General features: G+C 44.8%; 3 protein-coding genes and 1 long non-coding RNA gene across 4 annotated transcripts in view; 3 read left to right on the top strand and 1 right to left on the bottom strand.

Annotated features, from left to right (window-relative positions):
• Nucleotides 1-446: 446 nt before the first annotated feature.
• On the top strand, nucleotides 447-11,458 carry ppox (protoporphyrinogen oxidase). The gene is made up of 13 exons (XM_082551037.1): nucleotides 447-551; nucleotides 2,633-2,723; nucleotides 3,949-4,083; nucleotides 4,428-4,543; nucleotides 4,696-4,828; nucleotides 5,910-6,054; nucleotides 6,414-6,607; nucleotides 6,986-7,046; nucleotides 8,509-8,627; nucleotides 8,864-8,977; nucleotides 9,695-9,844; nucleotides 10,598-10,640; nucleotides 10,722-11,458. Exons 2-13 carry the CDS (start codon nucleotides 2,640-2,642, stop codon nucleotides 10,856-10,858), a joined length of 1,431 nt encoding a protein of 476 aa, XP_082407163.1. The 5' UTR covers nucleotides 447-551; nucleotides 2,633-2,639; the 3' UTR covers nucleotides 10,859-11,458.
• A 285-nt stretch (nucleotides 11,459-11,743) lies between these two features.
• On the bottom strand, nucleotides 11,744-18,867 carry rbm42 (RNA binding motif protein 42). The gene is made up of 12 exons (XM_082551049.1): nucleotides 18,552-18,867; nucleotides 18,400-18,456; nucleotides 17,021-17,156; nucleotides 16,865-16,934; nucleotides 16,423-16,491; nucleotides 15,953-16,098; nucleotides 15,676-15,846; nucleotides 15,440-15,574; nucleotides 14,283-14,400; nucleotides 13,993-14,090; nucleotides 12,048-12,144; nucleotides 11,744-11,960 (listed from the first exon to the last, which is right to left on the bottom strand). The coding sequence occupies exons 2-12, from the start codon at nucleotides 18,453-18,455 to the stop codon at nucleotides 11,848-11,850; spliced, it is 1,209 nt and encodes a 402-aa protein (XP_082407175.1). The 5' UTR covers nucleotide 18,456; nucleotides 18,552-18,867; the 3' UTR covers nucleotides 11,744-11,847.
• LOC309716942 lies at nucleotides 12,153-14,085 on the top strand. The gene is made up of 2 exons (XR_014279590.1): nucleotides 12,153-12,619; nucleotides 13,951-14,085. It is a non-coding gene; the product is annotated as an uncharacterized lncRNA (long non-coding RNA).
• A 2,191-nt stretch (nucleotides 18,868-21,058) lies between the features above and the next one.
• The window catches only part of LOC309716906 (aldehyde dehydrogenase, mitochondrial-like), a 38,497-nt gene continuing 36,728 nt past the window's right edge, over nucleotides 21,059-22,827 (top strand). Inside the window, exon 1 of the mRNA XM_082551033.1 lies at nucleotides 21,059-21,305. Within this exon, the coding sequence (XP_082407159.1) occupies nucleotides 21,102-21,305 (204 nt within the window). The 5' untranslated portion in view covers nucleotides 21,059-21,101. The remainder of the gene's footprint in view (nucleotides 21,306-22,827) is intronic.

Below are 22,827 nucleotides of genomic sequence, written 5' to 3'. Positions count from 1 at the left end.
ATAAGTAAGGGCACAAAACATGGGGTGGTTGACATGGCTGTTAGCTTTGGCCAGGCAGAGATAAAGAGTATGGTCAGGCAAGAGGTGAGGAAAAGATGGCAAAGACAGTGGGAGGAAGAAAGGAAGAGACGATGGCTGTGTAGAATTCAAAGGAGGATGGGAGCCACAGGACGGAGTAGGAGAGAGGAGGTGGTCGTATCAAGAATGAGATTTGGACATACTGGATTGACCACTACACTACTCATGATGGGGAAACATAATACGGGGAGTGTGACTACTGTGGAGAGGAGGAAACATGCTCAGTAACATAAACATCAAATAGGACCTTTGTGATCAAAGGTCATCAGGCCTTATTTCAGTTTTAAAGAGAGGGGAAGCTGTTTGGATTTGAGACCCAGACCACACTCCACACCAGTTGGTGGCGGTAATGCACCATTCAGCTGTTTGCCAGCTGCCAATAAAAATCTAAAATCAAGAACAAGTCGGAAGCGTTATTGTGGTCGTGAGTGGAGGCTGCGGAGCGCGGACTCGTTGCCGTGCCTCGTCTACAGGTAAGCCCGAGCTCGGCAGCAGGACGCTGACCGTGAAGCGGCTCTGCCCGCTGTTGGCGCAGACTCTGTAACAGCCCGCGTGTTTGTTTCACGGGGATGGTGTTGGGCATCGTCCACCTGCCAAAGTACGCTCGTTCACACTTTCCACTGTGACCTGTCGTCGGGTTGTTTGGAAATGTCAGCAGCGTGCCACAGTTCTGCTGACATGTTTACGCGGCGCGTAAACCTTCTTGCGCGTCTACACTAGGCTGTGCGGCAGCAGACTCGCGCACGCACACATTGCGCGTGGGTGGCTGTAGCTCAGGTGGCAGAACTGGTTCGAGCCTAGTCTGCATGCGAGATACTGACCCGTGTTCGTCTCCGATGCATCCACGGGATGTGTGCAGATGTTAGTTAGCTAAGCTACCTGTGCTGGTGTGACTGCACAAGTTACGTGAAGCGCTTTGATTGCGCAACACGGTGTAGAAACGCGCCTGCTGTGGAACTTTCTGCACGTCGTTCCTCTGGTCCGGTAACATCTGGGTTCATGTCTGTCAGCTGCAATATTAAAAAAACCAAAGGGCAGTTATGCTCACATCTGTGCTGAAACATGATTTAAAAAATTCAGATGAGTTTTAATAAAATGTTAACATGACGTCACATCATGACATCACATTGTTTACAGTTTTTAAAGCAGTTTGAGATGAAACTGATGAGAGAAAATGTGCTGAAAGTTTGTTAAGGATGATTTTATATGAATATGATGCAATCAGACTCTGCAACGTGTGCACGCGCATACGCGTGTGTGAGTCTGATCGTCACTGAAGGAGAGGCGCGTGCCCGAAGCTTACATTTACGCGTCAGATAAGAGGCGGCTGGCTTCACCACATCTCACAAATGACAGCTCACCGATCCACTGAGGATAAAGGCGACACACCAAGGACAGAAAATTGGAATTTCCTTTATTTCTGCTCTTTTAAGTATCAACTACACAAAAAGCCTCCTGCCAGGCTGCAGGGCTCTTTGTGTGAAGGTGGGCGGTTGGACAGACTGCTGACAGACTGACAGGGTGGAGGGTGACAGAGTGAGAGGCCTGATAAACCAACTGTCGGCTATATCTTTACCAGCTATCGGCTATCAGCTACACTCAGGTCGGGGCTGGAAATAAAAATCTTGCAAACATTTTACCAGCCGCTAGTTTCTGTGTGTAACATTTGGCCAGAACAACCAGACCTTATGAATTGTATCATTTATTCTTAAATGGCCTGTATTTATCTAGCACCCTAAGGACCCCAAAGCGCTTTACACATCCACACACACACACACTGGTGATGGCAGCTACATTGTAGCCACAGCCACCCTGGGGCGCACTGACAGAGGCGAGGCTGCCGGACACTGGCGCCACCGGGCCCTCTGACCACCACCAGTAGGCAACAGGTGAAGTGTCTTGCCCAAGGACACAACGACCGAGACTGTCAGAGCCAGGGCTCGAACCGGCAACCTTCCGATTACAAGGCGAACTCCCAACTCTTGAGCCACGATCGCCCAACTAACTAATTAATTAACTCTGTTACATTTCTGTACAGTACATTTTTTCTTACAGTGTATCATACATGTGTACCTGCACACACTGATGTAACACAGTATGAACACCGTAACTTAATTTAAACCTGACACGGTGGCTTGTGCGTTGTTTTAAATTTACACGCCACTTCATAAATTTACCCACATTTGGCCAGTGGTGGGTCCTAATTTCCACCCCAGCTCAGGTCCATCAGTATGTTTCACAGCTTGTCTATCCTACAGTCTGTTTGCCATGAAGCAGAGGTTCAGCTTTAGTCTCTAATATTGAATTAAACATATAGGATTGTTAGCTCACATGAGCAGGTGTTTCACTTCCCCTCAGAATCTCACAACAGAGCAGAGTTAAGAGGTCTGGAGATGGATGGTTAATCCAGTCATTCTAATGTTAAACCTTTAAGTTCGGTTCTTCATGTCACGTTCACCATGGTGGCGTAAAAACCCCAAAACAAACGTGTGTCCAAAAACTGGACGAGCATATTCACTCTATTCACTCTTCTTGATTTCATTTGTGTTTGCAGTTGGCCAATGAGAACAGTCGCTGTCCTTGGAGGAGGGATTGGGGGTTTGGCTGCATCCTACTACCTGTGCAAGAGCCCCCAGGTTACCAAGGTAACACATGCTTTGTTTGATTAGGAGAAAAAAGCTGGGAACAAAAACCCTCCATGTATGAAGCAAGTTTCTCGAGCACCCTTATTACATCTGGCAGATGTTAGAAACACCCTGTGACATTGAGCTGAAAACCTGCTTGTTACTGGTTGAAGTTCATTATTGTCGCGCTGTTTGAAAAGCGCGCTTGAAAGGGAGTCAGCGGATCCCACGTGCTGCAGTGTAAGTACAGGAACAAAGGCAGGTGGTGTTTCCCCCACACTAGCTTCTTTTACTGGCTCCCTGTTTAGTCCAGAGTTGGATTTGAAACCCTACCCCTCATTTTTCTAACCCTCATCAAACCAGGAAGTGAAACCTCGAGATGTGGTTAGGAATTCCATTGGTAAAATGTCCTCAGCTAAGACGGGCAGGAAGTCCTGTGTGCTCAGTTCTGTTCACTTTTATTTAACACTTATCTCAGGACACTTTATATAAGAAGGCTGTTTCACATCAGTGCGCTGACCTCACTGCTAGCTAGAGCGAATGACCCAACTTTGTGTTGCGCTGAGCGTGCTGCTCTGCGGCTGCTCTGCGTGTACGAGATGCTCCTTCATTTCAAAAAATTGTGTCCCTCGTTGTATCCACTACGAGGGTCTGTGTCGTTTTATATCCAAATGTTTAATAAAACATGTATCACTCATTCATCAGCACTAAAGCTCTGAAACTGTCCCGACTAGTGAAGAGTGTGTCGTTTCCACAATAGTCCCCCGAGGTCCACGGAGCCATTGAAAGGACTCTGGAGGTCCCTGTATGTGGAAAAGTTGACCAAACTTGGACGTGTGCAGAACGTTCATGTTCTGCAGGCTTTGCTTCTATTGGTCGCGGGAAAGTGCATCGCCACGCACCGTGGTCGATGCACGAGTATATCACGCTCCACATCTGTGCTTGTGATGCTCTTTCCTCGGCGCAGCAGGAAACTTAATGTGCGGCGAAACCTGTAGACACGAGTGGGTTTCAGGGCTGCGTCCAGTGTGAAAGGATGTAGTGATTAAAGGACTTCCTGTGCAGGTGCAGGGCTTTATGTCCTCCAGGAACATCTAAAACATGAGATATGCAAATGAAGATTCAGGAAGGTCACTAAGATGTTTATATGAAATGTTGTGCCTCTTACCTCCGTTTCACTTGTCTTTCATTTCTTGGCCTTTGCTGCGCACATCTTGAGAGGATTTAAACCTAAATATCCAAACAGGTCATCCTTCTAGAGGCAAGCAGTCGTTTTGGAGGTTGGCTGTGGTCCACTCGGAGATCAGATGGAGCAGTGTTTGAACATGGACCCAGAGGGATTCGACCTGCAGGGGCGGTGGGCTCCAACACGCTCAATATGGTGAGTTCATATCATAACAGCAACACTGAGACCAAATCACAGCAACTGTTGATAAGAGCTGAACTGACCACGACAGACTGAAACCTGGACGTGTGTGTGTCTGTGTGTGTGTGTGTGTGTGTGTGTCTGTGTGTCTGTGTGTGTGTGTGTGTGTGTGTCTGTGTGTGTGTGTGTGTGTGTGTCTGTGTGTGTGTGTGTGTGTGTGTGTGTGTGTGTCTGTGTGCGTGTGTGTCTGTGTGCGTGTGTGTGTCTGTGTGCGTGTGTGTGTCTGTGTGCGTGTGTGTGTGTGTGTGTGTGTGTGTGTGTGTCTGTGTGTGTGTGTGTGTGTGTGTGTGTGTGTGCAGGTGGATGATTTGGGTCTTGGAGAGGAGCTCCTGCCGGTCAGCTACAGCCACGTTGCCTCCAGAAACAGATACCTGTATGTTAATGGTCAGCTGCACAAGATGCCGTCAGGAATCAGGTGAGTGTTTACAAACATTTGAATCAACCAAACATTGATTTTGCATTATGTGCTGCTGAATGTCGACCGGCTGTTTAAATATACATATATTTCAAATGAAATCACGAAGCGTAACCTGTAACTTTCCGTCTCCTTGTGCATTTTTCCTTCAGTGGGATTGTGCGGACAGTCCCACCGTTCTCTCAGCCGCTGCTGCTGAGCGTCGCTGCTGAGATCCTGGTGAATAAAACCAAGAACGACGACGAGTCAGTCCATTCGTTCGTTTCGAGGAGGCTAGGAAAGGAGGTGAGCAGAACTTTGTGTCAGTAAACAAGCCCCACACACAGTCGCTTCAATAAACCTGTGGTAACATGGCAAAAACAGAGATGCAACAGGAGCCACAAATCAAATGTCATCATTGAAAGCAAGTTACTGACCTAACACCAGCTAACGGGGGCGACCGTGGCTCAGGGGGTTGGGAATCGCATCTGTAACCGGAAGGTCGCCGGTTCGATCCCTGGGCTCTCTGTCCTGGTCGTTGTGTCCTTGGGCAAGACACTTTACCCGACTTGCCTACTGGTGTTGGCCAGAGGGGCCGATGGCGCGATATGGCAGCCTTGCTTCTGTCAGTCTGCCCCAGGGCAGCTGTGGCTACACCTGTAGCTGCCTCCACCAGTGTGTGAATGTGAGAGTGAATGAATAGTGGTATTGTAAAGCGCTTTGAGGTTCTCGAAAAGCGCTATATAAATGCAATCCATTATTATTATTATTATTATTATTAAATATAGCAACAAGAAACCCAAACAAAAGTGACCTGATGTCAGTCTCAAAATGTTCAGTCTGGAAAAACTTCGCTGATTTAATAACTTCAATAAGACTCCTTTCATCAGCAATATACTTACATGTTATCAAACCCAGACAAATGTTTTTCAGTTGCACTTTTGCTTTTGCAAAAAAACTCCTTACTAAAAGAAACAAAACCGCAGCAGCCGTTCAGTTAAAGTGGAAACTCCCGTGTGCTTGCCTGATCATGCACCCCAGTCGTTATTCAGATTAGAGCTGCTTGAACATTCAACCCAGTGACCCCTGTAGGCAGATCTAAAGGTTCTGAAGCAAAGAGCTGACGCGTGACCAGGAGGCCAGCAAAAACTCAGACTGAACCAAAGTCTGAATGAGCAGGTGTAGATACCTGACAGCTGTTTATCTCATTCTTTATGAGGGAGGTGACACACTCATGATGCAGCGAGGATTATCATTTGGAAACACGAGTGTATTTAGTAAGGAAGACGTGAAGCTAGTCTCTAACAGTAATTACATAAGATTCACTTAACTAAACAGGTAACGTGTGTGTGTGTGTGTGTGTGTGTGTGTGTGTGTGTGTGTGTAGTTAGCAGACATAGCTGTGGACAGCTTGTGTCGGGGTGTATTTGCTGGGGACTGCAGGAAGTTGAGTGTGCGCTCTTGTTTTCCTGTCCTCTACAACGCAGAGCAGCACAGAGGTTCCATCATCCTGGGAATGCTGCTGGGCTCAGGTACACTCCAACACTTCCACTCTGACCATTTCTGACAGTTTCCCAGTACGTGCAACCATTTACCTGCACTGCACTTCCAGTTGATCTCAAAATCACTCCCAGGACTTTCTGACGTGTTTGTCAGGATTAAACGTCTGTGTTTAGCCTCATAAAATCAAATAATTGATTTGAGCTCTGGTTCTACACGCTGGCTCTTCGTGGCTATTTTTCTGCCTGCATTGATGCTAACAGATGGTTGTTGTGTGCTGTCATCATTTGTTTGGATTCAGCGTTTTCAGGCTGTCTCACTTTCCTCTGTGCTACCAGTGAAGTGTGCTGTCTTTATTGCAGGACTAAGGTTGTATGTTTGAAACCTGCAGGTGAGGCTCAGGTGATTACCCGCGGCCCTCTGGCTAAAAGATCTAAGAAGGAGTCGTGGGCACAGTGGTCGTTGAAGAGGGGCATGCAGTCGTTTCCAGAAGCCATTGCAGAGAACCTACAACAGAGTGGGAGAGTGCAACTTCACAAAGAGGCTGTTGTTAAGCAGATTGATCCTTCAGCCTCTGGTTGGCAGGTTAGTGCGGAGGTTAAAGACGTTTAACTAAACCTTAGGTGGTTTGCAGTGGTGTGTTATGTTGGTACCATCATATCAGACATGGTAGTGTCGGGGATGGCAGTTTGTTTGCTTCTTGCAAGGTTTCACATTTCCTGAATGTGTAATGTTCTGATTCCCTCGCCTGCTAGCACGAGGAAGTAACGACCGTAAGAAAGAAGGATGTGAACTTGGACTGTGCTGCCATGAGGTTTTGTAAGGGAGCTCAGATCAATCTCTTCTTATCTCTGCATCACCAGCAGGTTGAACATCAGGGTAGTAATGTTGTTATTTGGTCTACACAAGTTAACTGTGTCTGCGTGTGTCTGTCTGCGTGTGTCTGTCTGCGTGTGTCTGCAGGTCCGTTTGGAGGATGGAGTCCTATCAGCCGACCACATCATCTCTGCACTGCCTGCTAAAGGCAAGTATGATTGTAAAGCACTGATGGTGCAACAGCAGCTTCACTCTGAGCTTCCCTGAACAGCTGTAAGGGATTTCCACTGCTTTGTGTAACATCATCCTTTCTCTCACTACCCACAGCTTGTGACAGTGGGTAAAATCATTTCCTACGTGTATTTCTAAAGGTGCTCTTGAAATTGTTGCTCTGTGGGACCAGCACTCCGACACAGGAAGTCTAGATTGGCCGTCAGCTTAAAAAGTCCTATTTCTGCTCTTCGGTTCTTCCTCAGTAGCCGCTGCAAAACTTAGGTGCAGCCGACGGGTGAGGGAACTCGACCAGTTCAGACTGCCGCTCTCCTCCAGGTGTCTACCCCGCTCGCTTTGACCACAACCGGGGTCCCGAGCAGCCTCGCAGAAACGTCAGCGACAGCGCCGCTGTAGATCGCTGCTCTTGCAGTACGACTAGGTTTAGTTTAGTGGCTCGGGAAGCTGACCCACTAGGGTCTGTTAACTGGAGACTGGAGTGACCTGTAAGAGCTATTTATACAAATGTAGTTCAATACTCATTGTTAGCTTTGTTGTTTTACAAAGGGTTAAAAGGGAATGTCCACAATTTAGACCTTTTGAATGCAAATATCTTATTAAAGCATTTTAAAAAGATCAAAAGCTGAATCAAATGGTAAGAATCACAGAAGCAACCAGTGACATGATTGAAATCATACTTATTTAACGAGCTTGCTGTGAACTAATGCGGACTTTGTTCTGACCTCTGGGAGGTAGAAGAAGAGGACACGCCACATCTATGTGGATGTAGTCTGTCGGCGAGGAGTCGAGCGCTTGGAAGTAGTTTTGTAGACACAAACAGAAGGAATCCAAATCCTCCTGAATTTCTACGCTAACATGGAAAAATCACAAATCCACTCACACGTCCACAGTGCTGGGCGGTGCTTGTTATAAACGTTGGCGTCTCTTTCTGGACACCCAATCACTGTTGTTGCCCAACATCCAGCCGCACCGTTCGCGTGGGTCAGAGCTAAGCTTTAAACTTCAAAGTAACTTCATGACATTTTCTTCTTGTTTCATTCTTAGTGTAGAAATCCTGTCACATATGATACACTTCACTTAGTCTCACTCAGATTTATCATCACATCCATTTTAACATCATCTCCTTTGAATTCAAACGCACAAGAATGCTTCCTCTCAGCTTTGATGGTTGAGCTCGCTGGTTTTACATCATGACACGTTGGTAATGACGCACTGTTTCTCAGGCCATCAGTCGCGGCTGAACCCGCTGAGTTAGCACTAAATGGCAGGATGGTTTCCAACTGCTGGTCGATTTTATGAACATTAAGCATTCAAGTTCTCCAGTAAGACGACAGCGACCCCATTTCGAAAACCTGCCTGTGTGACACCAAGTGTTCTGGATCATTTGAAGGATGACATTAAAAGTTTCCTTTTTCGAGCCCTTGTTTCTCTGTTCACAGCTCTTTCTTCAGTGCTGCCCCGCTCCTGCCAACCTCTTACCCAGCAGCTGCAGGACATCTCCTCAGTAACAGTAGCTGTGGTCAATCTGGAGTATGACGGCTCCATCTTGCCTGTAATGGTGAGAATACAGGAGAGCACAAAAAACACTTCTTTGAATTTTGAGATTACCAGTTACAAGAAGATTTTCACTGTTGTAAAAACAAACTATATTGAAGCATCGCTTTCATTCTGTGAGCCACTGAAGCCTCCAGTGCAAACACTGACTTCTTTTCTGATTCCTGGAGAAAAGAGCATCAGACAGACTGCACACAAGCTTATTCAAACCTGTGTGCGTCCGTGTGTGTGTGTTGGCAGGGTTTTGGTCACCTCGTCCCGTCATCGGAGGACCGAGGGTTGCTCGGGGTGGTCTATGACTCTGTTCCCTTCCCTCAGCACAACAGACCAGATGGACAGACTACTAGACTGACGGTACAGACGAACAACACCTTGCGTCACTCTCACAGTGTGTTTCTGTGTGTAACAGTTGGTCGATGCAGCCTTGTGGAAGATTTGTTGCCTGCCAGCATCTTCACTGTGGCTCATACTGATTTGTGATCATGGTCGTCTTTTCTTGTTACACTACTTTTTCTTTTCAGACATTTATCTGTTGCTATTACGTCTCACAGCATGACTATTATGTCATTTCTTCTTCGTCTTCTTCTGTTTTACTGGCAGTTGGCAGCACATTTAGAGCAGGTGGTTGTGCTGCCCTCTAGTGGAATAAAATGTAACTGTTACTCACACTGATTGCTTACAGTACTAATCAGGTGGAGCCAGATAGTCTTCCATGGCACAGTGGTTGGGAAACACTGCTCTGATGGATGCATCAGAGATAATCTGGTGTTCAGTATCTTTCCCAGAAACACTTGGACTGGATGCCTGATCACCTGTTTACAAGTATAACTGTGCAGGTTCTCATCCAGCTCATGGTGATCTAAGGAACGTGGAAGATTGACTGGATTCGTTAACTTAGAATGAGAATATGAATTTACATGAACTGTCGCTGTTCATGTACTGGGGGGTACTACAGGAAGCACTGAAGCATATCTTCATAGTATTTGAAGAACTCAGCTTTTATAATGACAACAACACTTCCACTCATTTCACATGTGATTATCTGTCATATCTTTTCATCATGTTTCCTAGGTAATGATGGGCGGGGCTTGGTTCGAGGAGGAGTTTGGGGTTCCAGAAGCTGCAACAGCGGAGCGTCTCTTATCAAGAGCCACTGAGGCGGTGCGCTGCCACCTCGGAGTCACTGCGGCACCCAGCTGGAGTCGAGTGATTCTGCACAGGGTATGACCCCACATATTATATAACACACACACACACACACACACGACTGTGCCACACGAGGAGTCAGATGATCTCTCAGTCGGATGTCATCATGGCGGGATCTCTTCCTATTTCTGAAGGACAATAACTTTTTTGCATATCGTCATGTAAACATGTTTCAGACGAACAGATACAAACTGCAGTTTTGAAATAACGATTTCATTTATTAATAGAAAAAGGCCATCCAAACATTCCTGCCTTTGACTGGAGGAAGTCATTCCACCTGAAAACTAATGACTGTTTGTGCCACCATTGGCAGCAAGAACTGCAATCAGCTGTTTGCAGCATAACTGGGATGTCCTGCTAATATGTGCTGGATAGTCTTTGAACCTTTGCGTATGGGTTCATAGCATAGAGGTTCTGTCAGCTGTGGTAGATGTAGCTATACCGAATGGTAGCAACATCAGGGAAAATGAACACAAAAACCTCAAGAAGTACCAAGGACTGAGAGAAGAGCTGGAGAAGATGTGGAGGGTGAAGGTAATAGTGGTCCCAGTGGTAATCGGAGCACTCGGTGCGGTGACCCCCAAGCTAGGCGAGTGGCTCCAGCAGATCCGGGGAACAACATCCCAGATCTGTGTGCATAAGAGCGCAGTCTTAGGAACTGCTGAGATCCTGCACAGGACCCTCCCAGGCCTCTGGTTGAGAGATACCAATACTGCACTTTGAGTTACTTTAACAGAGATAAATTATATTTGATCATCTTTTCAACAGGACTGCATACCTCAGTACTATGAAGGACACTTTCAGAGAGTTGGTGAGTATGAATCCGTTTAAATATTAAACATCAACAAAGTGTGATGACAAATCGTTTAATGCTATTTTGTCTACTTCCCAGAGTCCATGCGTGGCTTCATAAAGAACAATAACCTAGCCCTGTCCTTGACTGGTTCCTGTTACGATGGTGTGTCAGTGAATGATGTCATCTTCAGTGGACGGACAGCTGTGGAGGAGTTGTTGGGAACTGTAGTATGATGAAGCTGGTTGCTATGAATCATGGGATTCATGTGGGCTTGAATCTTCTACCACCTGTAATGCCTTGAATCATCCAGACATATCTGACGTTGTTTGGAAAAAGTGCGCTCACTGATGTCAGCTGCAGCGGTTTGAATCTAAGATGCATCTGAAACTTTATATTTTTGCCTGTGTAACTCAAGATTGTGTTAACACGGCTGAATGTCACCGCGCAGCTGCTTCAGGTTGTGCAGCCTTTGTTCCCATTGTTTTTATTGGATGGTCTGTGGCGACACAGATATGAGAACGTTTCACTTTAACTTGCCACCTGACATGATTTGCAGTTTAAGATCTTTGTTTTTGTTTCATTGCATTTATTTTGAATGTAATTGCTGATAAAGATAAGCTGATGTAACCTGCACATACACCAGTCGAGTTGTTACTGCAGCGCCGTCATAAAGCTCTTCCCTCAAAAATCAGCGTGTGCATCCAGCCTTTAAATTCCTGCCATGACAGTAAGTAACAGCGTTTACTTCTCCCTGTAGATGCTGACAGTTAACCATGTCACATGCTGAGGCCTTTTCATTGAGCCAATGTTATTAATAAAAACATTCAGACGTAGGCCTGTGTTTCTGCGGTTATAAAGTGATTTTCTTTATTTCGTCAGCCCTGAATTGTCATGAGGATCTTTCCCTCTTGAGTTGTTGTCTGCAGAGCCTTCTCTCATGGCTTCCAGTTCAATTGTATATTGCACCAAATCATTATTGTAACAAATCATTATTGTAAAGTCCCTCCAATAATTTTCCAAGCCAAAGGGAGACGGAACCACTGCCTCGTCCAAAATAAACTGATCACAATGGCAGTCAGTAGAGATACAATGTAAGCACATCACGTAAAACAAACATCTTAAAAATATTGGTTTTATTTTAGAAGGAAAACAAAAAGTTATGAGTCCATGGACCGGGTCATGATCTCACAGTCTGGCCTTGAGGCCACACACAAACTGGAAACTATCTGAGGCCCAGTTTCTTCTTCTCTTTGTGTTTCTTGCGAACCACTTCAATGTTGCGGTCCTTCCACATGCTCTTCCTCAGTTTGATGGGACGGCTACCAACGTACTTCCCTGGACAAACAGAGGGAAAGAAGAGTGCCAGGATGGTACCAAATGCCCTGTAACAACAGCTGTAGCGAGAGCCTGTGTGAGACTCACCGTTCATCTCTCTCATGGCTCTCACGTAGTCATTTGGATCCTTGAAGCTCACAAAACCGTAGCCTTTGGTTTTTCCAGTCCGTTTGTCCCTGACCACCTGCTGACACACAGTAATGATTAGAGCAGGGCGATGTGACCCAAAATACTTATCACGATATACATTTGAAAATTTGTGATAACGATATAAGTGACGATATAATTGACACAAAATACTTTACAACTCCTCAACTTTATTAGTGCAAAAAAACCCATCAATGTATTTTCACTGGAACAAGCAGCTGTTTATGTGCATTAAAGTTATATAAAAATGTAACAGTGCAAATGCAAGTTCCTGTCTGACAGTTTAACCAAAAGGCTCCAACAATCCATCAAGCGGTGCGGCTTCGTAGCTCAGCAAAGTCGTACTAAAACATCTGACAGATTTTCGAGCGCCGTGCACATAAAATGGTTTCGAGGTCAGTAAACACAACCAGAGTTCATACATAAGGCACACGGGATTATAAGGGGCTCTGTTGATTTTCAGAAAAATCAAAGGAGTGATTTTAAGTGCGCCGTATTTTCCAAACAACACGGTAATAACGACGGCCCGCTAGCATGCGCTACCAAAAATAGTGCTTTGTTGTGTGTCTGACGGACGAAAGCTAAACCAGTTCCACACCAGTGAAGCTGCAGCATTTTTACAAACCAGTTCTGGTTCATGGATTCATTCAACGATCCGCTTTCTCCCTTCTCATTCGCCGCCATGCTTTTTCCGCCATGTGCGTATGAAAACAAAGGCACTGCGCATGCGCGTTTTACCCATATTCTATCGCCATATTTCATTTTCTTATCGTTGCCCAACATTATACCGGTGTTACCGTGAACGGTATGATATGGCCCAGCCCTAGTAATGACTTCATGTTACCCACCAACTGGTGACACGAGACACTTCCACAGAGAAGTTGTATTTTTAACAGTACTTTATACCCAACGCACCCTAATATTTGCTAATTAAATAACATGCCTTTGGGCTGTGGGAGGAAACAGCATACTCCGAGCGAGCAGGTGCAGCCACTCCTTGCACCAACAGCAGGAGTTTGTTGCAGATGACAGTAAAATATTTTGGGGTTCTGCAAACTCCTCGCAGAATCCCAGTCAGAGGTCAAACCAGTGCACCTGCCCTGAAAATCCACTGGTTGCCAGATCAGTGGTTTCCCCTGAGAAAACCTTGAGTTCAGGTTTTTGTTACATTTGAGGCACAAACAACAAACATGAAGGTTTTTACTGCCTCTTGAACAGCGTTCCTTTAATATAAGCTGCCATAAAGGCTCTTTCATGGAGGACGACATGAACCGTTTACAGCTTGAAGCTGAGGAGTCTCCAACTCTGCTTTCATCTGTTACCAGATATTAATAAATCCAGATGGAAGACATTGTTTACCTACAGCGTATGTGTTAAATGTTCAGGGAATTGATATCCTATCCAACTGAATTTGACAGCATATGATTTCATTTGAGTGTCTTGACTAAAATCTAATTTAGCTTCAATCATAATTTAGAAACGTACATTTATGTAGTTTTAGTCGACTAAATATAGTTGATGAAATCTGAAGCTTACTCAGTTGTTTGTGTTTTTACTGGTCAGAGTAGCTCCACAGTTTACAGAGCTTCTCGTTTTCCTTCACCTGAGGCGTCTCCGCTCGTCTCTTCCTTCCAAGCACTTTGCTGCTTATTTCTCATGAAAATACAACTAAATGTCAGAGGTCACCGCCCACACAGGATTACTTCTGACTGAATCATTTCCATATTCGTCATGTTCTACACAACCTAAATTGTTCTAATTTGATCTCATCTATCCATAACATTTTAATCTTATTTTAAAAGCGTGTCATTCGTTTTTAACTCAGTTATCGTCTTTTTGTTAGGAGAAGAAGAAAAAAGAAAGACGAACAGACAAATGACCCGACCTTAGCTTTGAGGAAAGATGGGTATCTGCTGAAGGCTCTGGCCAGTATGTCATCATTAACCTCGTTACCAAGATCACCACAGAAAATACGGAAGTCATCTGCAACATGGAGACAATTCTGCTGATGTTACACATGAAAAACTAAAATCACCATGGCTACTGAAACACACCTTTTTTTAAATGCATTTACTTTAGCTGCATTCAACTGATGGAAGAACATCACTCAACTGAAGAAACCAACAATGACACTGAGCTGTCTCTGTTCTGTTATTACTGTTAGTGGAGCTGCACCTGATTCCCATTCCAGCAGACTCTGGTCCTCCCAGGTCGTCCCTGCAGCTGTGCGGATACACTTCTTCACCTTCTCCGATTTTGCCCTTTTTTTGTCTTCAGTAGTAGTTTCCACATGCTGACACACACACACACACACACACACACACACACACACACACACACACACACACACACACACACACACACACACACACACACACACACAAAGTTTAACTTTGGGTAGAAACTGCTGTTGTCAAGCATCATCTGGACAACCAGGACAGTCAGCAGCATTAAAGATGATATATTCTAATAATCTGATATGCTGCTGATGAACCACAGTCAACAAAAATAAAAAAAAATTGTTAAATATTTTACTTTACATTTAATAATATATGAAAGTTTACCTTTTTGAATACAATTATTAAAAAGAAGACATTTACTTTTCCACACTATCCAGTCTGAGACGAGCACTCAGTCATCACTGTTAATGCAGCGGCAGCTCCAGAGGGCCATAACAACAAACTAATGCTGTGCTATGTGGGTAGCTAGCGTTATCGCTAACAGCAAAGCAAAGCATGGTCCTGTTAAAGAACAGCTTGTATCCAGGTGTTTTGAACATTTGTTTTGCTTTGATAATTAGCAAATATTTGACTTCTACTTCTGTAATATTCAAAATATTTTCATTGAAATGTACTCTGATTGTATGCATTTTGATTTTAAATACTTACCTTATAAACATTGTTTTATATTGTTTACCATTCTATGTTAATTGTTTATCATTGTAACAGCACCTAAAACACTAAAATGTAAACTTAAACAAAAGAAATTCCCAAATCTGTGACAGATACTGATTTACACATTATTTCATATAAATAAATATCTCATTTGTAAATGTGCAAACTCATAAATGTCCCCACATATTGGTTGGGTCACGATGTTAGATGTTGAAGGCAATTAGCTGTAGAATAATATTTATAATTCTACGCCCACAGCACTAAACGTAGAAGTTTTCCATTCACCAGTATTTTAAAAATGCATATAACCCCTGAAACGGCGGCACGTGCAGTGTTACTGCCAGCACGTCGCCTGCTACATGGCTTCACAGTCTAAATATTTACGGGCTCTCGCTCCTCGTTACAAAGTAAAGAGCAAAGTGTTTTGCAGAAATCCACCTCAGTTTGGGGGGGTTCAGGCTCCGGCATACTAGGTCCAATCACCGTGCCGCTGTCCTCGCTCTCCTTCTTGCTGAGCAGACCTGCAGCCATCACTGCAGCCTGCTGCTCGGCCACCCGCGCTGCCAGTTCTTCCTGCAACACCCAGATCACAAGGCCTCAGAAACTACAAGTTCTGTACATCTGAAAGAATCCAGCGTAAAACAAATGTGTGCGTCATGCACGGATCAAAATACCATTCGGGCCTGTCTCTGAGCGTGAACTTCATTTCTTTTTAGTCCAACATGGGCAGGAGGAGCAACGTACACAGTTGGTGCTGCCTGGATGATTGACGGTGTTGGTTTGACAGGAAGTGGGGCTACTTGTCGCGTAGGTGGGCCTGACACCATCGAAACCATATCACCAACCTGAAAGAGACAAATTTGGACGAGAGGGTTCGAGGTGGCGCTCGTCCATTTTACATGATCTCAGTAAGACATGAAGCAGTCTGCACACAGACTCGTGTTTGTGAACCTGAGGTGGAGCAGCCATGGGCTGAGATGGTCCCTGAGGCATTGGGCCCTGCAGGGAAGGAGGGAGCATCATGGGTGGAGGTGGAGGAGGTCGTGGCAAAGGAGGTGCTACTGGAGGACCACGCATCATCTGTAGCCTCGGACCACCTGACAACACAGAGTCCAACCCACAATCCATGTTCAGCTGGGACAAACTTCATCTACACTGGTTTATGAAACCATTTCAATGCTTCGCAACACTCTGCAAACCCATCTGACTGGTTTGTGTCTTAGAGTGTTTTCAGCAGATTCCTTTAAACTCCGTCTTCAGCTGGAGTTTGAGTGATCAGCCTGTGCTGTATCAACACCCTGTCCTGAAACATCAAGTCTGCATGTTGTTTGCTCCAAATAAGGCAGATTTCATACACTATATGCTACATGTAATGTTCAGACACACCCACAAGGCAAAAACACCAAGTCTTCAAAAATTACCTGGTCTTTGCAGAATATGTGGAACAAAAGCCGGTCTCATCATGGGAGGAGGAGGTCGTACTGGAGGAACTGACACAGAGAGAGCAGGAGTGAGCGCAGCGTGGCGGCATCTGAAATACTGCTTAAGCCTCTAAACTTTGGTCAGTCATAAATGAATCTTAGCACCACAACATGCATCAAAAACAATCAGAATACTTTATTGATCCCTCGGGGAAATTATTTTGGTTACAGTGCTCCAGTACTTTTTGAGGAAACAGCTGATATCGTTATCCAGTCCAGCTACAGCTTTCATCAGCTTTGGTTTCCATCCAAATATTTTGAAACACAAACGCAAGCAGCCGGACCGAACCACGAGCAGCAGATCTAACTGTCAGCGTGCTTCCAGGTGAGGAAGAGCTTTACTGGATGGTGACACTCTTGCCATGTGAGCATTTGTCTTTACCTGGTCCCACAAAGGCTTGTGGTGGAGGTCCAACAAAAGTTGCAGCTCTGGCTTCTAATGTCTGCTGGACCTGAGAAAGACCACGGAGTGTGTGAGCGAGAGAGGGTGCTGTTGTTATTAATCACATCGAGACCAATCCTTTTATAACACACAAACCTGTCTGTAGGTGTTGGTTCCTATAATGGGTCGCACCACTGGAACTGTTGGGACAGCCAGAGCTACAGGTACTGCCTCCATGACAGGTGGACTTCCTGATACTGGTACTGGCCCACCGAGAACCTCCTGCTCAAAGCTAGAGAAGCAGAGTGATGTTTGTATTAGATTTCATTTTTGACATTTTTTCCTCCTCCAAACACTCAATTTCGGTCTCATCTGACCACAACACTTTCGCCCAATCGTCCTCTGAGATTGAGACGCTCAGTGCCAAACTTCAAACGGCGGCTTTCCTGAGCAGAGAGACCCTGCGAGCAGGATGCTATGCTCGCAGCTGCTCGGTGATGGTCCTGTAGCCTACTCCTATTCCTTGAGTGTCCACAATCTTCACCCTGACATCCTTGGAAACGTTTTGGTCTTAGCCATGGTGCAGAGTTTGGAATCTGGACAGATTGATTGCGTCTCTGGACGGCTCTCTTTTATGCAGGTAACGAGCCGAGAAGGCTCCTAATGTCAGCTCGTTACCTGCATAAAATACACCTGGGAGGCAGAAATCTTGCTGATTGACAGGGGATCAAATATTTATTTTATTCATCAAAATACTAATTTATTTGTAACTTTTTTGAAATGCATTGTTTAGATTATTGTTGTCTCTCACTGTTCAAATAAACCGACACTAAAATTATACTCTGATCATTTCTTTGTTAGTGAGCAAACTTACAAAATCAGCTGGGGTTCAAATAATGTTTCCCTGACTGCATCTACACAAAGCTGTGGAAATAAACTGGAATAGAAGTCAGGAAACATCCTGCGTGACAGTGAAGAGCAAAGGGAGTAATCTGTGGCTCACAGATAAACTAGTAAAGAGAAAGGGCAGCAGCTCTAAGTGCAAGTACCGTTTTGTTAGGTACAAGTGTTCACCTGCTTTTTAATACAATTATCTACTCAATACATTTAGTTTTGTCGAGACTATCAAGATGACTGCTGATGTTCAAAGCAAACACCGGAATGAGGAAAACTGGAGATTTCACCGAGTTTGAATGTGGCTGGATGCTGATGTCAGCTGGGATTTTCCTGCACAGCTGCCTGAGCGGTTACCTGCACGCTGCACGCATCTGTGTCTCTTCAAACTGGGATCTGTTGCTTGTTAGGCAAATGGGCACCACAGCACTAGTTTAATGTTGTTATTGTGACATTTAAAGTGAAGTGTTTTGACTGAATACTGTCTCAGTGAAGCACCTTGCTAACACAGAAAGGCCAGAGGAACACACTCGTGCATCCTCGCGTCGACATGCAAACAGTCACATGAAAAACCTGCGACGTAATCGGAGAGGTGCTGGTACAGCTCTGCGGTGTGTGCAGTGAGGATGCTTCGTACTCACAGCGCCATCTCAGCCTCCATCTCCTTCAGACGCTCCTCGCCGGACTTGAGCGCCATGCTGTGGGAAAAACAGCCAACATGAGCTCAACGCTACAACAGCTGCATTCAGAAAAGCGCCTCCGTCTGCACACGGCTGGCCGCTGTAAGCCTTACCTTCAGCTGGAGTTTGTACGCTGCCTACGTTCACCGACTGGGCTACAAGCTAACAAGTAATGTTTAGCTCGTTAGGCTCGAGCTAAACCAGCAACGAGCCCGTTTCTGCTGCTGTTCTCAGCCCACTCACTAACCCACCAACCCACTTCCACGCTAACAGTACTAACTAACTAAAGAGGAATGGGATTATGCACTAACAAATACACATTCACGAGCTACTGAGCCACCGTCCTAACGTTCTTCTGCTTTACCTTCTTCTTCGTCTTCTTGATGTTTGTTAGCGATTGACAAACAAAACGGTGCATTAGCGCCACCAACTGGTAGGGCGTGTGAATGACGTCGCTCCAAAAACCGAAACAAACGAGTCTTAAATAACTTTAGGTCAGCTTCCGTTCTTCTAACCCTGCTCTCAGCTTCATAGTGTAGTGCAGCTTGCTCTATGGTTTCCTGTCCGGTACAGCACTCACATTTGTCTGAATCACGTTTGGCTGCTATGAATAATGTTTAAAACTGTGTGATATAAATTGTGATAGGACTGTCTCCTCTCTCCTGTTCCTTCCTGTGCTTCTCATTCTCCAGTTTTCCTTTGGCATTTGGAAATCTGGTGTCCTCTCCTTTCTTCGTCTCATGTTTCCTATAAAATAATATCCTATTATATGAACCTGTAGTTTTTAAACAAAGGTCAGACAGAAATCTTGTGTGAGATATAATTACATTTTTTTTAGTTTACTCTCAAAGCTGTTCCAGTTAAATTAAGTCGAAATTAGACTTTTGATTTTTTTAATACAGCACAATAATAAAATAACTAAGTTGCTTAGACTACCCTCCACAAATCCCCAACTTTCTGTGGTGGGAGGGTGTGTGTGTTCCAGTGATCCCAGGGTCTATGTTATCTGATGGGTTCTCATAGGGATGAGTGCCTTGGGTGGGGACTGATCACTGATTCGATGGGTGGTGGGTTGATGGCAAGAGAGGACACTGGACAGACCTGGTGCACCTTAACGTATAGTGAGGGTGTGCTAGGAGCACCTGGCAGAGTTCAGTTGTGCATTTAAGTTCCTTTCCTTAATATTTAGAGAATTGGAAGAACTGTTATTTTTGCCACCATTTCATTGTTTTGGGGTCAGGTCTGTCAGTGAGGAACCTTCTTCAATCTATTGGAACGAACCCTAGATCTGGATTTAAATGCAAGCAGGTGAAGAAATTATGGGATATATAAATAAAACTGAACTGAATTGAATCTAATAACTGCTGAACCATCCATTGGAAAAAAACATTAGAAAATTCTAATGTATTGGAGCATCTACTGTCTACTTTATTACACATGTCTGTTCTACTATAAACGACTTATATCAAGTCAAACAAAATAAGGCTCAGAGATGTTTGTCTTTTGTTTTTAAGCTGGGCTTGATAGCTGTAAAAAAAAGTTGACTGTCACTGGAAACTTCAGTTGCTCACTGGCAGCAGTGGGCAGCGTTTATTGATTTTGCTTATCTTGAACTGCCTGCAGCTCAAACCCATGGAGCTAAAACAGACGCAGTGAAACTTTGGGCCCGAGCCGGGGACAACAGTGCTCCCACATCTTTTGCTCTGGGCTGTTTACCTCCCCCTTCTTTCTTTTTCTCATGCTTCCTTTCAGAGCAGCTTTTTCCTTTTCTCTCTGGTCTTTGAAGTTGTCTTTCTTTCTGTTGTTGATTGCTTACCTTTTATTTTATTTTTGATAATAGTGATTATATGTTTGTGTTTGTCTAAAAACAATAAAAGTTTGATAAAAAAAAAAAACCCTCTTGTGACCTCAGTCCTGCATACGGTTGAATCTCAGGTTAACATTGTGGCAGCAGCAGAGTAAACAGAAGGAACAAAGTCAGGTTTTCCAAAAGCTAGTGTGACTGAGTACTGGTGTGATTAAAGCCAAGCTTTGGAAATGCATGCACTTTTTGTCCAGACAGCAGAGGTATATTGTAGTAGCCTCAAGATTCTGTGCAGCTTATATGGATATCAATACAATAAATTCGTTTAAACTGACAGTTATATCATTAGCATTAAACTGGTATTTAAATGAAACATCAGCGCACTTCACACCCTGTTGTAGTGTGAAAAGTACAGAAAGACCTTGATTGGGCTTCTTGTCACTGGTTGACAATGACTGAAAACCCGCTGAAAACTACAAAAATGGCTGTAACCTTGACCTCGCTGAAGTGAAGGTCCGTTAGGAGTCACTGTAAGTTTGAAAGTACACAGACCAGTGTAATGGCGTGAGCCCATCAGAGATCTGGTGGGTGTGAAAGGTTCCACGGGTGATCCTCCAGCATGAGTGAGATCCACAAACAGACTGGGCTTTTGATTCAACGTGATCAGTGTGGAAAGTATTCGTAGGGCTCAATACAAAAAGCAGTTTTCACAGACTTCTACAGGACCGGAAGTCTCTTTGCGGTCTTCTTTTGGTAGAGCGCAGGTTGAAGGCACTTTTGCTTTACCTTCACTTTTCCCACCCTCGTCTGTCTTAATCCGTTTCCACGTGACAAGGCGTCACGAAAGTGGGCGGCCCTGATGGTGCTGCTCAGCCCCCCCGCCGCGACCTTCACCCACATCTCCCGTGTTTGCAGCTCGCTGTCTCGGTGTTCAGCAGCAGGAATCATGCTTCGCGCTGTGCTTTTTCGGAGCCTTCCAACACTAAGACGACTGCCGGTCTGTCACTACTCTGCAGCCGCCATCCCAGCACCCAGCACCCAGCCGGAGGTCCACTACAACAAGGTAGAGTCGCTCCAGCGGTTGTTACTGCGCTGACGAGATGTTGGATGTTAGCCAACTGCGTAATCAACAAGTGCGCGCAGCGTGACAGGAGCGCTATTAAAGCGCTATAAAGTGTATAAACTGCGCGGTGCTGTGCTTCCAGCACTCTGCATGCAGAGCTATGATAGGAGGGACGAGCTGCTCACAGAGCTAACAGTGAAGCAGCAACAGGTCACGCTCAGCTTTCACTTGGAGCTTATATAACTCTGAGCGCTGCGCCACGCTGAGCTCGTGGGATTTCACAACAAGATCATGAAGATTTAATCTATGCACGACAGAAACGGCCAGTATGGGATGATTCTTGTTTCTCCGGTATTTGTTGTGAAAACTCACTCAGCTGAGCTGTGCTCCCTCAGATCCTGCACGCAGTGCTCTGCAGTAACGGAGACCTTCTGCTGCGTGGTGTGCAGTGACTGAGCTCACGGGCAGAGGAGGAGATGGCCAAGACTGAGAAAGTCAAAAGAACTCCTCTTTAAATGTTGTCCTTGTGCTCATGGAGACTCTCTGAAGATCCACGGGTCACGCGTGTTTCTTGTATCAGCATTAGTGATGGGTCGTTCGCGAACGAAATGGCTCTTAGAGCCGGTTCTTTGACGTGAACGACTAGAGCCGGCTCCTTATCGCGAGCCGTCACGTGGGTTTTTTTTTCTTTCTCTCAGCCTCTCTCTCGCACTTTTTTTCCGCTTCACTCTGCACGCGAGCCTTGTGCTTTACGCTGGGCAGAGGGGGGAGGGGCGGTAGTTACACTCAGTAGCACAGGAACAGAGCCAGAGAGAGAGAAAGAGAGGCAGGGACAACAACATTAGAAAGGTATAGTAATCATCCACAACTATTTTCGGTTGCAGATGATAAAGGATTCAGAAAGTGCGGATTCATGCAGGTCCATATGACAGAGAATGTGCATCTTCTTTTAGTTTTCATATTATAATTTATATTTAATTGTGTTGTGGTTTGCAGTGTTTTGTGTTCTTTTCACTTTAAATTTGTGAAAGGAAAAAGCTGAAAATTTAAATAGTTAAAAGTTGAAATGTGAATAGTTGATTTTTGTATTATATGATTTATTTATTACATTTTATGTGGCGTGAATAAATAAAAGTATATTTACAGTGGCCCCTAGAGACAAAGCACATACAAACTTCAAATCACGTACGAACTCTGAAGCATGTACAAACTCCAAAACACGTAAAAACACGTACAAACTCCAAAACACGAAAAAACTCCAAAACACGTACAAACTCCGAAGCACGTAAAAACTCAGAAGCACATAAAAACTCAAAACACGTACAAAAGACAACAGAAGTGCTCCAGGATGCTGGGCGCAGTGTTGAGCCTTTGTTATCATGTGGCTACACAAGCCAGCAAGTACCAACGACCGGATTTGGTGTGTGATAGTAACAGGTAGATGAACTTTTTTTTAAATTATTTGAATATATTTGAGTGCCTGTGTATAAATACACAAACAATACACACATGCTTTCAATTG

Source organism: Aulonocara stuartgranti (genome assembly GCF_965226115.1).
Source record: "Aulonocara stuartgranti genome assembly, chromosome: 11".
In the NCBI taxonomy this organism is placed as follows: domain Eukaryota; kingdom Metazoa; phylum Chordata; class Actinopteri; order Cichliformes; family Cichlidae; genus Aulonocara; species Aulonocara stuartgranti.
The sequence above is the reverse complement of the archived record's forward strand: the minus strand, read 5'-3'. Positions and strand labels throughout refer to the sequence as shown.

Coding starts and splice junctions, on each gene's coding strand:
- ppox (XM_082551037.1), top strand. CDS start 2,640: ATGAGAACAGTCGCTGTCCTTGGAGGAGGGATTGGGGGTTTGGCTGCA. Junction 2,724..3,948: donor AGAGCCCCCAGGTTACCAAG/GTAACACATGCT, acceptor ATATCCAAACAG/GTCATCCTTCTAGAGGCAAG. Junction 10,641..10,721: donor AGGACACTTTCAGAGAGTTG/GTGAGTATGAAT, acceptor TCTACTTCCCAG/AGTCCATGCGTGGCTTCATA.
- rbm42 (XM_082551049.1), bottom strand. CDS start 18,455: ATGGCGCTCAAGTCCGGCGAGGAGCGTCTGAAGGAGATGGAGGCTGAG. Junction 17,157..18,399: donor ATGGAGGCTGAGATGGCGCT/GTGAGTACGAAG, acceptor CTGCTTCTCTAG/CTTTGAGCAGGAGGTTCTCG. Junction 16,099..16,422: donor ACATATTCTGCAAAGACCAG/GTAATTTTTGAA, acceptor CTGTGTTGTCAG/GTGGTCCGAGGCTACAGATG.